Source organism: Melanostigma gelatinosum, assembly GCF_949748355.1.
Source record: "Melanostigma gelatinosum genome assembly, chromosome: 7".
Lineage (NCBI taxonomy): Eukaryota > Metazoa > Chordata > Actinopteri > Perciformes > Zoarcidae > Melanostigma > Melanostigma gelatinosum.
The window spans coordinates 1,047,402-1,064,943 of record NC_136640.1 but is presented as its reverse complement, the minus strand read 5'-3'; the positions used below and the strand labels follow the sequence as shown (position 1 = coordinate 1,064,943).

The window sequence follows — 17,542 nt, the reverse complement described above, 5'->3', positions numbered from 1 at the left end:
CCTGGTGTGGATCTACCAGGGGCTCCCGGGGGGCCGTGCATTCCCATCAGCCCAATGTCTCCGGGAGGGCCCCTCAGTCCGGGGGCCCCGAGGTCTCCAACGTCACCTGGAAGATGAGAGGGAGCTATCAATCCGTCAATCCTTTCCGTGCCCGGGCCGGGTGAGGTTTCCCGTCAGTCAGCTGACATCAGACCACCGTGATGACATCAGTCAGCTGATCGATCGGTGTGTCATAATCCGAACCTGAGTGCGTGACTTCCACGTCCTGAGGGAGGCCTTTAGGACCTGGATCTCCCAGCATGCCCTGGGAAAACACACAGGTTCATTAATGGATACTAACCACTTATTATAGCATGTCTCTTTGGTCTGTATTCAAAGCGACCAATCAGAGGAGCCGCTGTTCATTCCATCCCTGCGCGTGATTGGTCGGCAGAGATACATCACAGACAAACTGACCATAGGACCCTCTCGTCCAATCAGACCTGGGAGACCTGGACATCCTCGGATCCCCTGAAAAAACAGGGAAAATCCCAGTTTCTGATTTGCTGACAGGTCTATAATTTAACTGTCATGAAGTTGTATAAGTTTAATTATTATTAGAGCAGCTTTTGTGAACTCACCTTGAATCCTCTGTCCCCGGGCAGACCAGGGTTACCAGAAAATCCCTGAGACACACAAACACATCAGACTGATGTTTCATTATTGATCTGAATATAAAGAGTTCATGTTCGAATCAGGACGATCAGGTTCAGTCTGTAATCTGACTCAACACTGATCCATAAGGTGCAGACGGAGGGTTACTCACCCTGGGACCAGGAAATCCCACAATGCCTTTCTCTCCTTTGAGCCCTGTGAGAGGGTCCAAACCCTGAAACCACAAACATCTTCAGTGTTCAGGAGAACCATGTGTTCAATAGAACCATGTGTTCCAGAGAATTTTTTGTTCAGGAGAACCTTGATTTCATTAGAACCCAGTGTTCATTAGAACTCTGTGATCATTAGAACTCTATGTTCATTCGAACCCTATGTTCAAGAGAACCCTGTGTTAAGGAGAACCTTGAGCTCAACAGATCTCCGTGTTCAGGACAACCTTGATTTCATTAGAACCCAGTGTTTATTAGAACTCTCCGTTCATTAGAACCTCGTGTTCAGGACAACCTTGAGTTCAGTAGAACTCTGCAATCATTAGAACCCAGTATTTTGCAGAACCCTGTGTTCAGGAGAGCCTTGTTTTCAGTAGAACCCTGTGCTAAAGAGAAACTTGTATTCAGAAGAACCCAGTGTTCCTTTGGGCAGTTGTTCCAGAGGTTTGATCAGATATCTGAACTTACCGGCAGTCCTTGCCTTCCACAGACTCCTTTAAGCCCCTGAGTACCCTGAAGAACCAACAAAACCCAACATTAGAACCAACAGAACCAGAACTACAGCAGATCAGTTGACTAAGTACAGTAGAACCACATTAGAACCACAGCAGAGCAAGGACATACAAACATTACATCTGCAGTTGTAAAAGAGTTTCAGGACATGAACAGTAGAGCAACAGTAGAACCAAATAGAACCACAGCGGAACTGCAGTAGAACAGTATGAAGCTGTGATCTGATTGGCTGTAGCCGGCTGAAGCCCCACCCACCTGTTCTCCTTTAATGTACAGGTCTTCTGGAGGGTCGACGTACTCAAATGGCCCCGGTGGCCCCTGGAGGCCCTGATCCCCCTGTGGACAACACACAGTACTGCAATACTACCACAGTAACACACAGTACTGCAATACTACCACAGTAACACACAGTACTGCAATACTACCACAGTAACACACAGTACTGCAATACTACCACAGTAACACACAGTACTGCAATACTACTACAGTAACACACAGTACTGCAATACTACCACAGTAACACACAGTACTGCAATACTACTACAGTAACACACAGTACTGCAATACTACTACAGTAACACACAGTACTGCAATACTACCACAGTAACACACAGTACTGCAATACTACCACAGTAACACACAGTACTGCAATACTACTACAGTAACACACAGTACTGCAATACTACCACAGTAACACACAGTACTGCAATACTACTACAGTAACACACAGTACTGCAATACTACCACAGTAACACACAGTACTGCAATACTACCACAGTAACACACAGTACTGCAATACTACTACAGTAACACACAGTACTGCAATACTACCACAGTAACACACAGTACTGCAATACTACTACAGTAACACACAGTACTGCAATACTACTACAGTAACACACAGTACTGCAATACTACCACAGTAACACACAGTACTGCAATACTACCACAGTAACACACAGTACTGCAATACTAATACAGTAACACACAGTACTGCAATACTACTACAGTAACACACAGTATTGCAATACTACCACAGTAACACACAGTACTGCAATACTACCACAGTAACACACAGTACTGCAATACTACCACAGTAACACAGTATTGCAATACTACCACAGTAACACACAGTACTGCAATACTACTACAGTAACACACAGTACTGCAATACTACTACAGTAACACACAGTACTGCAATACTACTACAGTAACACACAGTACTGCAATACTACCACAGTAACACACAGTACTGCAATACTACTACAGTAACACACAGTACTGCAATACTACTACAGTAACACACAGTACTGCAATACTACCACAGTAACACACAGTACTGCAATACTACCACAGTAACACACAGTACTGCAATACTACTACAGTAACACACAGTACTGCAATACTACTACAGTAACACACAGTATTGCAATACTACCACAGTAACACACAGTACTGCAATACTACCACAGTAACACACAGTACTGCAATACTACCACAGTAACACAGTATTGCAATACTACCACAGTAACACACAGTACTGCAATACTACCACAGTAACACACAGTACTGCAATACTACTACAGTAACACACAGTACTGCAATACTACCACAGTAACACACAGTACTGCAATACTACTACAGTAACACACAGTACTGCAATACTACTACAGTAACACACAGTACTGCAATACTACTACAGTAACACACAGTACTGCAATACTACCACAGTAACACACAGTACTGCAATACTACCACAGTAACACACAGTACTGCAATACTACCACAGTAACACACAGTACTGCAATACTACCACAGTAACACACAGTACTGCAATACTACCACAGTAACACACAGTACTGCAATACTACCACAGTAACACACAGTACTGCAATACTACCACAGTAACACACAGTACTGCAATACTACTACAGTAACACACAGTACTGCAATACTACCACAGTAACACACAGTACTGCAATACTACCACAGTAACACACAGTACTGCAATACTACCACAGTAACACACAGTACTGCAATACTACCACAGTAACACACAGTACTGCAATACTACTACAGTAACACACAGTACTGCAATACTACCACAGTAACATACAGTATTGCAATACTACCACAGTAACACACAGTACTGCAATACTACTACAGTAACACACAGTACTGCAATACTACTACAGTAACACACAGTACTGCAATACTACCACAGTAACACACAGTACTGCAATACTACCACAGTAACACACAGTATTGCAATACTACCACAGTAACACACAGTATTGCAATACTACCACAGTAACACACAGTATTGCAATACTACCACAGTAACACACAGTACTGCAATACTACCACAGTAACACACAGTATTGCAATACTACCACAGTAACACACAGTATTGCAATACTACCACAGTAACACACAGTATTGCAATACTCCCACAGTAACACACAGTATTGCAATACTCCCACAGTAACACACAGTATTGCAATACTCCCACAGTAACACACAGTATTGCAATACTCCCACAGTAACACACAGTATTGCAATACTCCCACAGTAACACACAGTATTGCAATACTCCCACAGTAACACACAGTACTGCAATACTACCACAGTAACACACAGTATTGCAATACTCCCACAGTAACACACAGTATTGCAATACTCCCACAGTAACACACAGTACTGCAATACTACCACAGTAACACACAGTATTGCAATACTCCCACAGTAACACACAGTATTGCAATACTCCCACAGTAACACACAGTATTGCAATACTCCCACAGTAACACACAGTATTGCAATACTACCACAGTAACCCACAGTATTGCAATACTCCCACAGTAACACACAGTATTGCAATACTCCCACAGTAACACACAGTACTGCAATACTACCACAGTAACACACAGTATTGCAATACTACCACAGTAACACACAGTATTGCAATACTACCACAGTAACACACAGTATTGCAATACTACCACAGTAACACACAGTACTGCAATACTACCACAGTAACACACAGTATTGCAATACTACCACAGTAACACACAGTATTGCAATACTACCACAGTAACACACAGTATTGCAATACTACCACAGTAACACACAGTATTGCAATACTCCCACAGTAACACACAGTATTGCAATACTCCCACAGCAGAGTACTACTGCTAAAGTTGAACTTAGAGAGTAAAAAGTGAATTCTTCTCCAGAATATAATGTTTGTACCTCGTCTCCTTTCTGTCCCGGAAGAGATCGACCTTTTTCTCCCTGAAACACATTATGATCTATAATCAATAACCATAAATTCAAATATTCAAAAGTACAGAAGTATTATCAGCAAAAAGTACTTAAAGTATCAAAAGTAAAAGTACTTTGTTTGTAAAATGGCTCCATTATTAAAGAATACAACATTATTTTAATTGTATCACCAATAAATACATATGAGTATTTTAATGATGTAGTTCATCAATTATTTTTTTATTTTTTATTTTGTGATTATTTCTTTTATAATTAAACAGTAGTACCAGTAATGCAGTGGAGTACAAGTATAAAGTAGCAGAAAATGGAAATGAACAATTTAAGTGTGTCAAAAGTGTACTTAAGTACAGTACTAGAGTAAAAGTACTTATACTACTTACAGGTGGACCCCTGGAGCCGGGCAGACCAGGGAGACCCTGTAGAGACCAACAGACACACGTACACACTGAGTACATTTATCAACGTGTTTTAAGAAAAGTAATACGTATTATTCGTAGTTATAGTATTTATCAGGTGTGTTTATCGGGACTGACGTTGGTCCCGTCCAGTCCTGGAGGACCCAGGACCCCCATTGGACCGGAGAGACCCGGTTCCCCCTGCAGACAGAAACTCCTCTCAGTAATAGTACACACAAAAGTAAAAGTACTCAATATGCAGGAAAATATCTTATTTAATGGTGTTAAAATTGTTATATTTATAATTCCTTCGTGCAAACTTCGTGAAAAAAAGATACTTTTGATTTGAATTGAACTTATTAAAGACATTTTCGAAAATATATTTTCTGGATCTTGAAACAAGAAAAAAATAACAATATCATAAAATAAGACGACAATTATGAAGTATTCAAGAAAATACTTGAAGTATAATAAGTTCTAAAAATTACAAAATAAAACGTTACGGACTGAAATTACTCAAAAAGAGATTTTGTGCTCCGAAAAATAAAATGAATCACTTTTTAAAAATTGTTAAAATGTTCTGAAAGTAAAATAAAAACACAGTGAAGTAAAAGTACAACGTTCTGCTGTTTGTTGTCACCTGTCGACCAGGAAGTCCAGTGGAACCGACGTCTCCCTGTAGTACACATGAGCAGCATCCGTGTATAAATACTGTGTTGTAAATGTACTCAGAAGGATTGAAAATACATGAAGAGAATCAAACGTTAAATACATATTGTACTTTTTACTGCACTACATCTCAGAGGTACATTGTGTTATTATATATCTACATGTCAGCTTTAGTTACTTTTTAAATATAAAAACATTTGACATGTGATATATGATGTCATATATGATGCAGTACTGTACTACTAATCTATGCAGCAGTACACAATGTATCTAAATGATTGATGAACTACAACATTAATGAATAAACACTTTACATGTTTTCAGTTGTCATGAAAACAGAATAATATAATAATCGATAATAAAATCACTCTGAAGTACTTGTTGGACTCGTGAGTTTCTCCTGTTACTTCAGTAAAGTGCACGAGTGGTCCTGATCATTCATCTGCAGCTATTTCCTCATCCTCAAGGGATTCATCATCTAAAAAAACTGAATTCTCAGTTCTATTGACTTAGATCAGCTTCAGTCGGGTGTACTTTCATCACAGGTGTATTCACAGTACAAGTACAGGTATAGTACAGGTGTACTTACAGGTATTCCAGGGTACGGTATGAAATACACGGCTGGATCTCCTGGAAATCCCTTCAGTCCTGCAAACCCCTGTAGAATAAAACTCTGTTGTGGTGATTACATCATTCATGTACTACAGTCACACCTGAATACTTCTAACGATCAATACGTGTTATTGATCGGTGACTCTGACCGGTTCTCCGTCAGGTCCTGGTCCTCCAGGAAGTCCAGGGTCTCCTCCCTCTCCTCTGGTTCCGTTACATCCGTCCAGACCCGGAAAACCAGGACCTCCAGCAGGACCCGGGTGACCCTGAACACACACACACACACACACGTTCACAGTCTGACCTTTGACCGCATCAGGTCTGGGCCAATCAGAGCAGCGGAAAGGTTGAGAGAGGCGGGGCTTCTTACCGGGATTCCTTCTAAACCAGGAAAACCAGGAACGCCAACGCTTCCCTGAAACAAAGAACAGAGTGAAACTGAAGTTCTGGTTCTGGGTCACAGGGAGACTTGTGATTGGTCCAAACAAACTAACAAAACTTGAATCAGTAAACGTCAGCGTGTCGGCCATCTTGTCTCTTCAGGTCAGAATAAAACAGAACATCATGTTCACATCAGAACCAGGTTTATTCACAGAATCTCCTTTTAGTCCTCCGGCTCCCGTCGGCCCCTCGTCTCCTCTGTGGCCTTTCTGTCCCGGAGGCCCCAAAGGGCCAGGGAAGCCCGGAGGCCCCTGAGGTCCCTGCCGTCCCAGAGGCCCCGGAGAACCCTGCGAACATAAATAACTCTGTTAGAACCGGAGAGATCCTGACAGGATACCATAGAACCTGTCAGAAACGAATAAAAGTGACTCGAACCTGGAGGAACCTGGTAAAACTACGCGTAAACAGAGTAGAAGAAGAAGTAGAAGTTCTACCCGTAAACATACAGAAGAAGAAGTAGAAGTTGTTAAACATCTACGATAGAAACACAAAGAGCTCCTCAGAAATTAGTTTTCATTGTTATTTCATGTTCTACAAGTCGTATCGGCCATGTTTGATGTTGTCCACAGGAGGGCAGTGTGACACCACACACACACACACACACACACACACACACTGATTATACACACACACACACACACACACACTCACACACACACAGATTATACACACACACAAACACACACACTGATTATACACATGCACACACACACCACACAGACACAGACACACACACACACACACACAAACACACATACTGATTATACACACACACACACACACACACACACACACACACACACACACACAGATTATACACACACACACACACACCACACAGACACAGACACACACACACACACACACACACACACACACACAAACACACATACTGATTATACACACACACACACACACACACACACACACACACACACACACACACACACTGATTATACACACACACACACACACACACACACACAGATTATACACACACACACACACACACTGATTATACACACACACACACAGACACACACAGATTATACACACACAAACACACACACTGATTATACACACACACACACACACTGATTATACACACACACACACACACTGATTATACACACACACACACACACACACACAGATTATACACACACAAACACACACACTGATTATACACACACACACACACACCACACAGACACAGACACACCAACACACACACACAAACACACACACTGATTATACACACAAACACACACACTGATTATACACACACACACACACACACACCACACAGACACACACACACACACACACACACACACACACACACACACACACACACAAACACACACACTGATTATACACACACACACACAAACACACACACTGATTATACACACACACACACCACACAGACACACACACACACACACACACACAAAATCAATATGTAATTCATTGATTATGAAAAGCTTTTATTTGATACTTGGAAATAAATATGATCAAATAAGACGTCAGACAAAGCTTAGCAAACACTAATAATCACATTGTAGTGTGTTGTAATCTAATTATTACATGTTTTATGGGGTTATAAATGATGAATATTGAGGTTAACACACTGATGCCGATTCATCTGTGGTGAGATCAAAATCAATATATCCACCTGCTGGTTTATCAGTCGAGTTCTGGTCTCAGTGTGTGAATCACTGATGTGAGGTGTGTGTGTGTGTGTGTGTGTGTGTGTGTGTGTGTGTGTGTGTGTGTGTGTGTGATGAGATGTGACAGCTGTGATCTCTGTTCGTCCTCTCTCTGTCCTTCTTTCTCTGAAACCACTAAACTGTGAAATCACTGAGACAGACGCCTTCCCACAATCCTCTCTGGCTGTCTACTGCCCCCAGCTGTACAAAAACACAAACACACACACACACACACACACACATACACTAATACACAGACACACACACGCACGCACACACACACATACACAGAAACATTCACACAGATTGGAGATCCCTTTGTGTTTGTGGTCTGGACGACAGTCTGTTCTGATACATGTGATGCTTTCTGGGCCGTTTGATTGGCTCCTGAATTACAGTTTTCTAAACTGTACAAGTTATTCACTAAACAGATGCACCAGAGGTCAGATTAAGCTGTCGAGAACTATGTAGTACAGAAACATCTGCACTACACTGTGTCTGAGTACAGAAACATCTGGACCAGACTGTGACTGAGTACAGAAACATCTGCACTACACTGTCTATGTACAGACACATCTGGACCACAGTGTGACTGAGTACAGAAACATCTGCACTACACTGTGACTATGTACAGACACATCTGGACCACACTGACTGAGTACAGAAACATCTGCACTACACTGTGACTATGTACAGACACATCTGGACCACACTGACTGAGTACAGAAATATCTGCACTACACTGTGACTATGTTTATTTCTATGTTATTTCTTGCACTGTTTTTTAATGTTTTAATGAATGTTCTTAATTGTTTTTAAATCTCCTTTTCTTTTGCCTTATGTTTTGATGCTTTTAATGGTTTTATGTGAAGCACTTTGAATTACCTTGTTGTTGAAATGTGCGATACAAATAAACTTGCCTTGCCTTGCCTATGTAAAGACACATCTGGACCGCACTATGACTGATTATAGAAACATCTGGACCACACTGTGACTGATTATAGAAACATCTGCACCACACTGTGTCTGAGTACAGAGACATCTGGACCGCACTGTGACTGAGTATAGAAACATCTGGACCACACTGTGACTGAGTACAGAAACATCTGGACCACACTGTGACTGAGTATAGAAACATCTGGACCACACTGTGACTGAGTACAGAAACATCTGGACCACACTGTGACTGAGTACAGAAACATCTGGACCGCACTGTGACCGAGTACAGAAACATCTGCACCACACTGTCTGAGTATAGAAACATCTGCACCACACTGTATCTGAGTACAGAAACATCTGCACTACACTGTGTCTGAGTACAGAAACATCTGGACCACACTGTGACTGAGTACAGAAACATCTGCACTACACTGTGACTATGTACAGAAACAACTGCACTACACTGTGACTATGTACAGAAACATCTGCACTACACTGTGACTATGTACAGAAACATCTGCACTACACTGTGACTATGTACAGAAACATCTGGACCGCACTGTGACTGAGTACAGAAACATCTGGACCGCACTGTGACTGAGTACAGAAACATCTGGACCACACTGTGACTGAGTACAGAAACATCTGGACCACACTGTGACTGAGTACAGAAACATCTGGACCGCACTGTGACCGAGTACAGAAACATCTGCACCACACTGTCTGAGTATAGAAACATCTGCACCACACTGTATCTGAGTACAGAAACATCTGCACTACACTGTGTCTGAGTACAGAAACAACTGCACTACACTGTGACTATGTACAGAAACATCTGCACTACACTGTGACTATGTACAGAAACATCTGCACTACACTGTGACTATGTACAGAAACATCTGGACCGCACTGTGACTGAGTACAGAAACATCTGGACCGCACTGTGACTGATTATAGAAACATCTGGAACGCACTGTGACTGATTATAGAAACATCTGGAACGCACTGTGACTGATTATAGAAACATCTGGACCGCACTGTGTCTGAGTACAGAAACAGCTGGACCACACTGACTGAGTACAGAAACATCTGGACCGCACTGTGACTGAGTACAGAAACATCTGCACTACGCTGTGACTATGTACAGAGACATCTGCACTACACTGTGACTATGTACAGATACATCTGGACCGCACTGTGACTATGTACAGAGACATCTGCACTACACTGTGTCTGAGTATAGAAACATCTGGATCACACTGTACCTGAGTACAGAAACATCTGCACTACACTGACTATGTACAGAAACATCTGGACCGCACTGTGACTGAGTACAGAAACATCTGCACTACGCTGTGACTATGTACAGAGACATCTGCACTACACTGTGACTATGTACAGAGACATCTGCACTACACTGTGACTATGTACAGATACATCTGGACCGCACTGTGACTGAGTACAGAAACATCTGGACCGCACTGTGACTGAGTACAGAAACATCTGGAACGCACTGTGTCTGAGTACAGAAACATCTGCACTACACTGTGACTATGTACAGAGACATCTGCACTACACTGACTATGTACAGAGACATCTGCACTACACTGTGACTATGTACAGATACATCTGCACTACACTGTGACTGAATATAGAAACATCTGGACCACACTGACTGAGAATAAAAACATCTGGACCACACTACACATAACCTTTTGGAGCGACAAGATCACTTCAGGTTAATCTGGTTACCTTATCTGAAAGACAAGCTTAGGGAGGGAGAGGTAAAACAGTGACATCACACTGCTCTGTGTGAGTGTGTGTAATCTGCTGACTCAGTTTGAGATAAACAGCAGCTAATTTAACACCAACACATTCCTCACTATCACTCCTCCATCCAACAGCTCATTATTACACAGTTTGTGTGTGTGTCTTCATGTCTGTGTGTGTTTTAGTGTCTGCGGTTTACAAGCCGACAGTGAAGGTGTCACAGGTCTGTGAACAGAAGAAAGCAGCTGTGATCATGTCATGGTGCAGCAGTGCATTGATTGGCTGCTGTGTTTGTGAGTGGGCGGAGTCTCACCCTCGCTCCTTTGGCTGGGAAACACTGACAGGTGGAGCAGTCCCTACCGCCGCACAACTCGGTCTGGTCGCCCTGGAAACCAAGTGAGAACACATACATCACTAAGACATCGGTGTGACATCACACCATCATCATCTGCATCATCAACAGGACATTTCTTCAGTTCAGTGCAGATCTTTATTGTCCTGTTGACGAGATGTCAACGTTGATTTATTTGTCATTTATTTGTCATGTAACTTGCGTACTTCCGTAACAACACCAATAGTTATTTTAAGCCAAACCACCATCTATTCCTAAACCTAACTAAGTCGTTTAGTTGTCTAAACCTAACTAAGTAGTTTCATTGTCTAAACCTAACAAAGTAGTGTTGTCTAAACCTAACTATGGAGTGTTGTTGTCTAAACCTAACTAAGTAGCTTTGTTGTCTTAACCTAACTAAGTAGTTTAGTTGTCTAAACCTAACTAAGTAGTGTTGTTGTCTAAAGCTAACTAAGGAGTGTTGTTGTCTAAACCTAACTTAGGAGTGTTGTTGTCTAAACCTAACTAAGTAGTTTAGTTGTCTAAACTGAACTAAGTAGTGTTGTTGTCTAAACTTAACGAAGGAGTGTTGTTGTCTAAACCTAACTTAGGAGTGTTGTTGTCTAAACCTAACTAAGTAGTTTAGTTGTCTAAACCGAACTAAGTAGTGTTGTTGTCTAAACTTAACTAAGTAGTGTTGTTGTCTAAACCTAACTAAGTAGTTTAGTTGTCTAAACCTAACTAAGTAGCTTTGTTGTCTAAACCGAACTAAGTAGCTTTGTTGTCTTAACCTAACTAAGTAGTTTCATTGTCTAAACCTAACTAAGTGGTTTCCTGTGAAGACAGAAGTTTATTTTGAAAATACTGTTTTCATGTAACGACCAGAAACGTGTTGCTGAGTAGGAAAACACAAAAAATGAGGAGTAACTTTTAGTAAGATTTCTGACGACCCGTTTGTTTGACGATACATTTTGCTAGTCCACCACTGGTAAGGTGGGCAGCCTTGGTAGGCTGAACCCAGGATATGAAAACTGGTTCTAGAAATATGGAACGTGACCTCTCTGGTTGTGGAGCAGGACTCTGGTTTCCGGGAGTTGCCCACAGTGAGAGCTGCAGAGTTTTCCCAGAAAACAAGTGGGTCAGCTGTGAGATTAAATGTCTTCCTATTGAACCAGAGGCATTCCCAGATCAGATATATAATCTATCCAGAGAGTTCTGGGCCTACTGAGGCCTCTTACCAGTTGGGTTAGGATTAGGCTCAGTAAACTAGTAAATCAAGAGCTTTGCCGTCTGACTCAGCTTCACCACAACAGTCTGGTACAACACCAGAATCACTGCTGGCACCAAACCGAGCTGCATGCCCATTTTACCCGTTCCGGTGAACAAGACCCAGAGATATCTCTCCGAGCAAGGGATTGTATATTGGCTTTTTCCAAATAATTTGCACACTGAAGGGATTATACAGGTATACCCCTCAGGCCTGGGAACGCCACGGGGTCTTTCAGGAAAAACAGGACCAGTAACAGGACGAGTTACAGGACCAGTAACAGAACCAGTTACAGGACCAGTTACAGGACCAGTAACAGAACCAGTTACAGGACCAGTTACAGGACCAGTTACAGGACCAGTAACAGGACCAGTTACAGGACCAGTTACAGGACCAGTAACAGAACCAGTTACAGGACCAGTAACAGAACCAGTTACAGGACCAGTTACAGGACCAGTTACAGGACCAGTTACAGGACCAGTTACAGGACCAGTGGAGCAGCAGGACACGTATGAACGAATGGAAGTTGTGATTGCAACGAGGCAACACGTTTTCGGGTGTATTTTCTCTAACAGAGTGAGTTTTCTATGTTCAGGTGTGTCTTCTCCAGCAGTGTATTCTCTGTGTTCAGACAGTCAGGAATGTAAACACCGTGCAGAGAGAGAGAGAGAGAGAGAGAGAGAGACAAGCATCTCTGAGATTCTCAGGATGCAGACAGCTGACTTTGCATGTGTGTGTGTGTGTTCATCAGATAACATCCGTGACAATCATGCATCCATTTCTTGTGACCCACAGTCTTTGAACAGTGTGAATGAGGACAGATGTGAAGCAGCTTCTGTTCATCAGATAGGAACCAAACCATCAGTTCTACAGTAAAACATCTGCAGCTGAGACAAAACAAGGTTGTTTTACATTGCAAATATAATATAAGATGTTTGTTAATGTAGACTTTATAATAAAACAAAGAAATCATGTCAAATTAATTCATGTGGAGTTTTTGATTATGGCAGTGAACCTTGACCCCGAATGTCCCCCTTCACACGTCCCACACTGAGGGTCCCTGTGGGTGTTTTTTTTACTCCGTGGGCCCCCAGACGGTGAGTTTCCCAGCATGCAGCAGTGTTTGTGTAGCGGCCACATTCCTGCAGCGTTGTGTAAACCAGGTTATGTCAGGCGTGTTTATCAGCAGGAATGTGGATCGCTCTGCTGTCACGACATTGTCCTGAAAGTCTGCTCCATCAGTCCTCCATCAGTCCTCCATCAGGCCTCCATCGGTCCTCCATTAGGCCTCTATCAGCCCTCCATCCTCCCTTCATCAGTCCTCCATGAGTCCTCCATCACGACCCTCAAGAGAATCACAGAGACAAGTTTCTTCACCTCCGCAGGGTCATCTTTCCATCCTGTGTTCATCCTGGATCAGTAGTCCATCAGTCCTCCATCTTCTGACCAGTAGTCCATCAGTCCTCCTTCTTCTGATCAGTAGTCCATCAGTCCTCCTTCTTCTGACCAGTAGTCCATCAGTCCTCCTTCTTCTGATCAGTAGTCCATCAGTCCTCCATCTTCTGATCACTAGTACATCAGTCCTTCTTCTGATCACTAGTACATCAGTCCTCCTTCTTCTGACCAGTAGTCATCAGTCCTCCTTCTTCTGATCACTAGTACATCAGTCCTCCTTCTTCTGACCAGTAGTACATCAGTCCTCCATCTTCTGATCACTAGTACATCAGTCATCCATCTTCTGATCACTAGTACATCAGTCCTCCTTCTTCTGATCAGTTGTCTGTCAGTCCTCCTTCTTCTGATCACTAGTACATCAGTCCTCCTTCTTCTGACCAGTAGTCCATCAGTCCTCCATCTTCTGATCACTAGTCCATCAGTCCTCCTTCTTCTGATCACTAGTACATCAGTCCTCCTTCTTCTGACCAGTAGTCCATCAGTCCTCCATCTTCTCATCACTAGTGCATCAGTCCTCCATCTTCTGATCACTAGTACATCAGTCCTCCTTCTTCTGATCACTAGTACATCAGTCCTCCATCTTCTGATCACTAGTACATCAGTCCTCCTTCTTCTGATCACTAGTACATCAGTCCTCCTTCTTCTGATCACTAGTACATCAGTCCTTCTTCTGACCAGTAGTCCATCAGTCCTCCATCTTCTGATCACTAGTCCATCAGTCCTCCATCTTCTGATCACTAGTACATCAGTCCTCCTTCTTCTGATCACTAGTACATCAGTCCTCCATCTTCTGATCACTAGTACATCATAGGGCTGGGCGATAAATCGATTTAATCGATTAATTCGAATGTGTGCTTTAAGGCGATGTGTTTTATTGAAAATCGAGAAAATCGCCCCCACCCCTTTTTCCCGTAGTAGAGTGCGCGCGCATTGTTTACAAACTAAAACAATGGCGGCCAGCAGCTTCACTGCTGCCGCCGCCACCTCACAAAAACAACCCAGCATTTTGGAGACATTCACCAACTGTACTCCGCATGAGAAGAAGAGTGCCCGGTGGAAAGCCATCACGGATGCAGTCGCGATGTATATCGCAAAAGATATGGTGCCCATATACACCGTGGAAAAGCCGGGGTTTATTCACCGTCTCAAAGCTTTGGACCCCAGGTACGTGCTACCAAGCCGTAAACATTTTTCTGACGTTGCCTTGCCTCGGCTGTACAATAGTACACGCCAAAGGATCTCTGCGGAGCTGGAGGGGATGTCATTCTACTCCGCAACAACTGACCTGTGGTCCAGCAGGTTGACCCAGACACCGATCCACTTGACTGGTGGAAGCGTCACCAACTTAACTTTCCAAGGCTAAGTACTTTAGCAAAGAAATACCTCTCTGTGCCAGCTACAAGTGCCCCCTCTGAGAGGCTTTTCAGTGTGTGGGGGGGGCATTGTTACATGCCACCGTGCATGCCTGAAGCCAGAGGTAGTAGACAGGCTTGTCTTCCTGGCAAAAAATATTTAGAAAAAACATGCACTACTGTTTAATACTGTTGGTTATGTTGTGAATGCACTTGATTTTGTTTACATGCACTTATTTACTGTGCAAAATATGTTATGTTGATGTTAGATCAGATGTTGCACTTTTGAAAATGTGAATGTTAAAGGGTCATATACATTTTATTTCATGCTGTGTTTGTATCAGTGTATTCAGTTAGAAAAGCTTACTGTAAAAAGTTACATTTGCACAGTTGTTTACAATGGAAGGCTACTATTTAATGCCATTTAATGTTATGTTTAATTTAATTTTATATTTAAATGATTCAGGCAAACAAAAGAGTGACCAAATACTTTTTGTATACTACAGGCACCTTTCTACAATGTTCAGGTTTTGTTTGCACTTTATTTTTATCAACCTACTTGGGAAAATCATCACAAAATAAAAGAAAAAATTGTTTTCAACAGCTTCTGTCATCTGCAAAAAATTTTGGGGGAAAAAAATCGATTTAAATCGTGAATCGGATTTTTTGTAAAAAAATCGGAGATTTTTTTTTTAGGCCATATCGCCCAGCCCTAGTACATCAGTCCTCCTTCTTCTGATCACTAGTACATCAGTCCTCCTTCTTCTGATCACTAGTACATCAGTCCTCCATCTTCTGACCAGAGTTTCTTTCAATTGATCGCTTGTGTTTCAATAGTCGGTTAATTAAATTGTCAACAATTAACCTGAGGATCCAGGTATGATCCCTGAGGGACACCAGACTCAGGTGATACTTTTTCTCAATAATAATAAAACTAAAACTAAATAAAAGTGATCTTTGAAAAGTTGAAACTTGCTGTTTATTAAACAACCTGCAGAATCACTCAATGCAGCTCCTGATTGGTCGAACAGTTTCCTCCAGCAGCCAATAATATCGTTGATAAGAGGCAGTCGTGTGTTCGGTCCAAATTCATCACAGGAAGCAACAAAACAGCCAAACTATGACATCATGCAGGCAGGTGTCAAAATTAAGTCTGGTTAAGAGGATACCTGAGTATTTCACACAGAACCTGATAATGAGATCAATAACACTCCGATCAACAGGATCAATAAAGGCAGCAGAGCTGAGCATCATCCCAACATAAGAGAGGCTTTAAGGTTCCTCTCTGCTCTCCTCTGATTGGACAGGAAGCCAGGACTTCCTGTCTGCAGGCTGAAGCGTGAGAGAGAGTCACCTTTCACAATAAAATTCCAGTTTTAAAAGAGAGAGACGGTGAACTCACCCCGACAGCTGCTGGAGGAGCCGACAGGATCATCAGGAGGCACCTGGAGGATGAGACACACAGGTGAGTCAGGGGAGCGGTAGGTATCTGGACCAGCAGTGAGGTCACATCCTGTTTACCAGAGCCAGGTGGTGCTGCAGGGGAAGGAACAGGAAGTCAGCCGCATCTTGTCCTCTTGTGCTCACAGGAAGTCCCGCCCACTACACAGCCCTGTCACTCTGACTCTGCCTCCGGGCCTTCTCTCAGCCGTTGAGGACGCTGTGACGCTGCTGGTCGTCCTGTAGAGACGCAGAGAGACAGACAGACAGACAGACAGACAGACAGACAGACAGACAGACAGACAGACAGACAGACAGACAGACAGACAGACAGACAGACAGACAGAGAGAGAGACAGACAGAGAGAGAGAGAGTGAGACAGACAGACAGAGCGAGAGAGAGAGCGAGAGAGACAGACAGACAGAGAGACAGACAGAGAGACAGACAGACAGACAGACAGACAGACAGACAGAGAGACAGAGAGACAGACAGACAGAC

The 17,542-nt window shown here is 42.7% G+C and overlaps 1 protein-coding gene across 1 annotated transcript in view; it reads right to left on the bottom strand.

Annotated features, from left to right (window-relative positions):
* col4a4 (collagen, type IV, alpha 4) overlaps positions 1-17,172 on the bottom strand; it is a gene marked incomplete at both ends in the record, with an annotated part of 34,362 nt that extends 17,190 nt beyond the window's left edge. The window contains 18 exons of the mRNA XM_079271518.1: positions 2-106; positions 244-304; positions 457-510; positions 621-665; positions 806-868; positions 1,332-1,376; positions 1,632-1,712; positions 4,629-4,670; positions 5,042-5,077; positions 5,195-5,257; positions 5,697-5,732; positions 6,315-6,383; positions 6,487-6,603; positions 6,708-6,752; positions 6,931-7,065; positions 11,513-11,584; positions 17,007-17,049; positions 17,126-17,172. Of these exons, the coding sequence (XP_079127644.1) occupies positions 2-106; positions 244-304; positions 457-510; positions 621-665; positions 806-868; positions 1,332-1,376; positions 1,632-1,712; positions 4,629-4,670; positions 5,042-5,077; positions 5,195-5,257; positions 5,697-5,732; positions 6,315-6,383; positions 6,487-6,603; positions 6,708-6,752; positions 6,931-7,065; positions 11,513-11,584; positions 17,007-17,049; positions 17,126-17,172 (1,159 nt within the window). The remainder of the gene's footprint in view (position 1; positions 107-243; positions 305-456; positions 511-620; positions 666-805; positions 869-1,331; positions 1,377-1,631; positions 1,713-4,628; positions 4,671-5,041; positions 5,078-5,194; positions 5,258-5,696; positions 5,733-6,314; positions 6,384-6,486; positions 6,604-6,707; positions 6,753-6,930; positions 7,066-11,512; positions 11,585-17,006; positions 17,050-17,125) is intronic.
* Between the last annotated feature and the right edge of the window lie 370 nt (positions 17,173-17,542).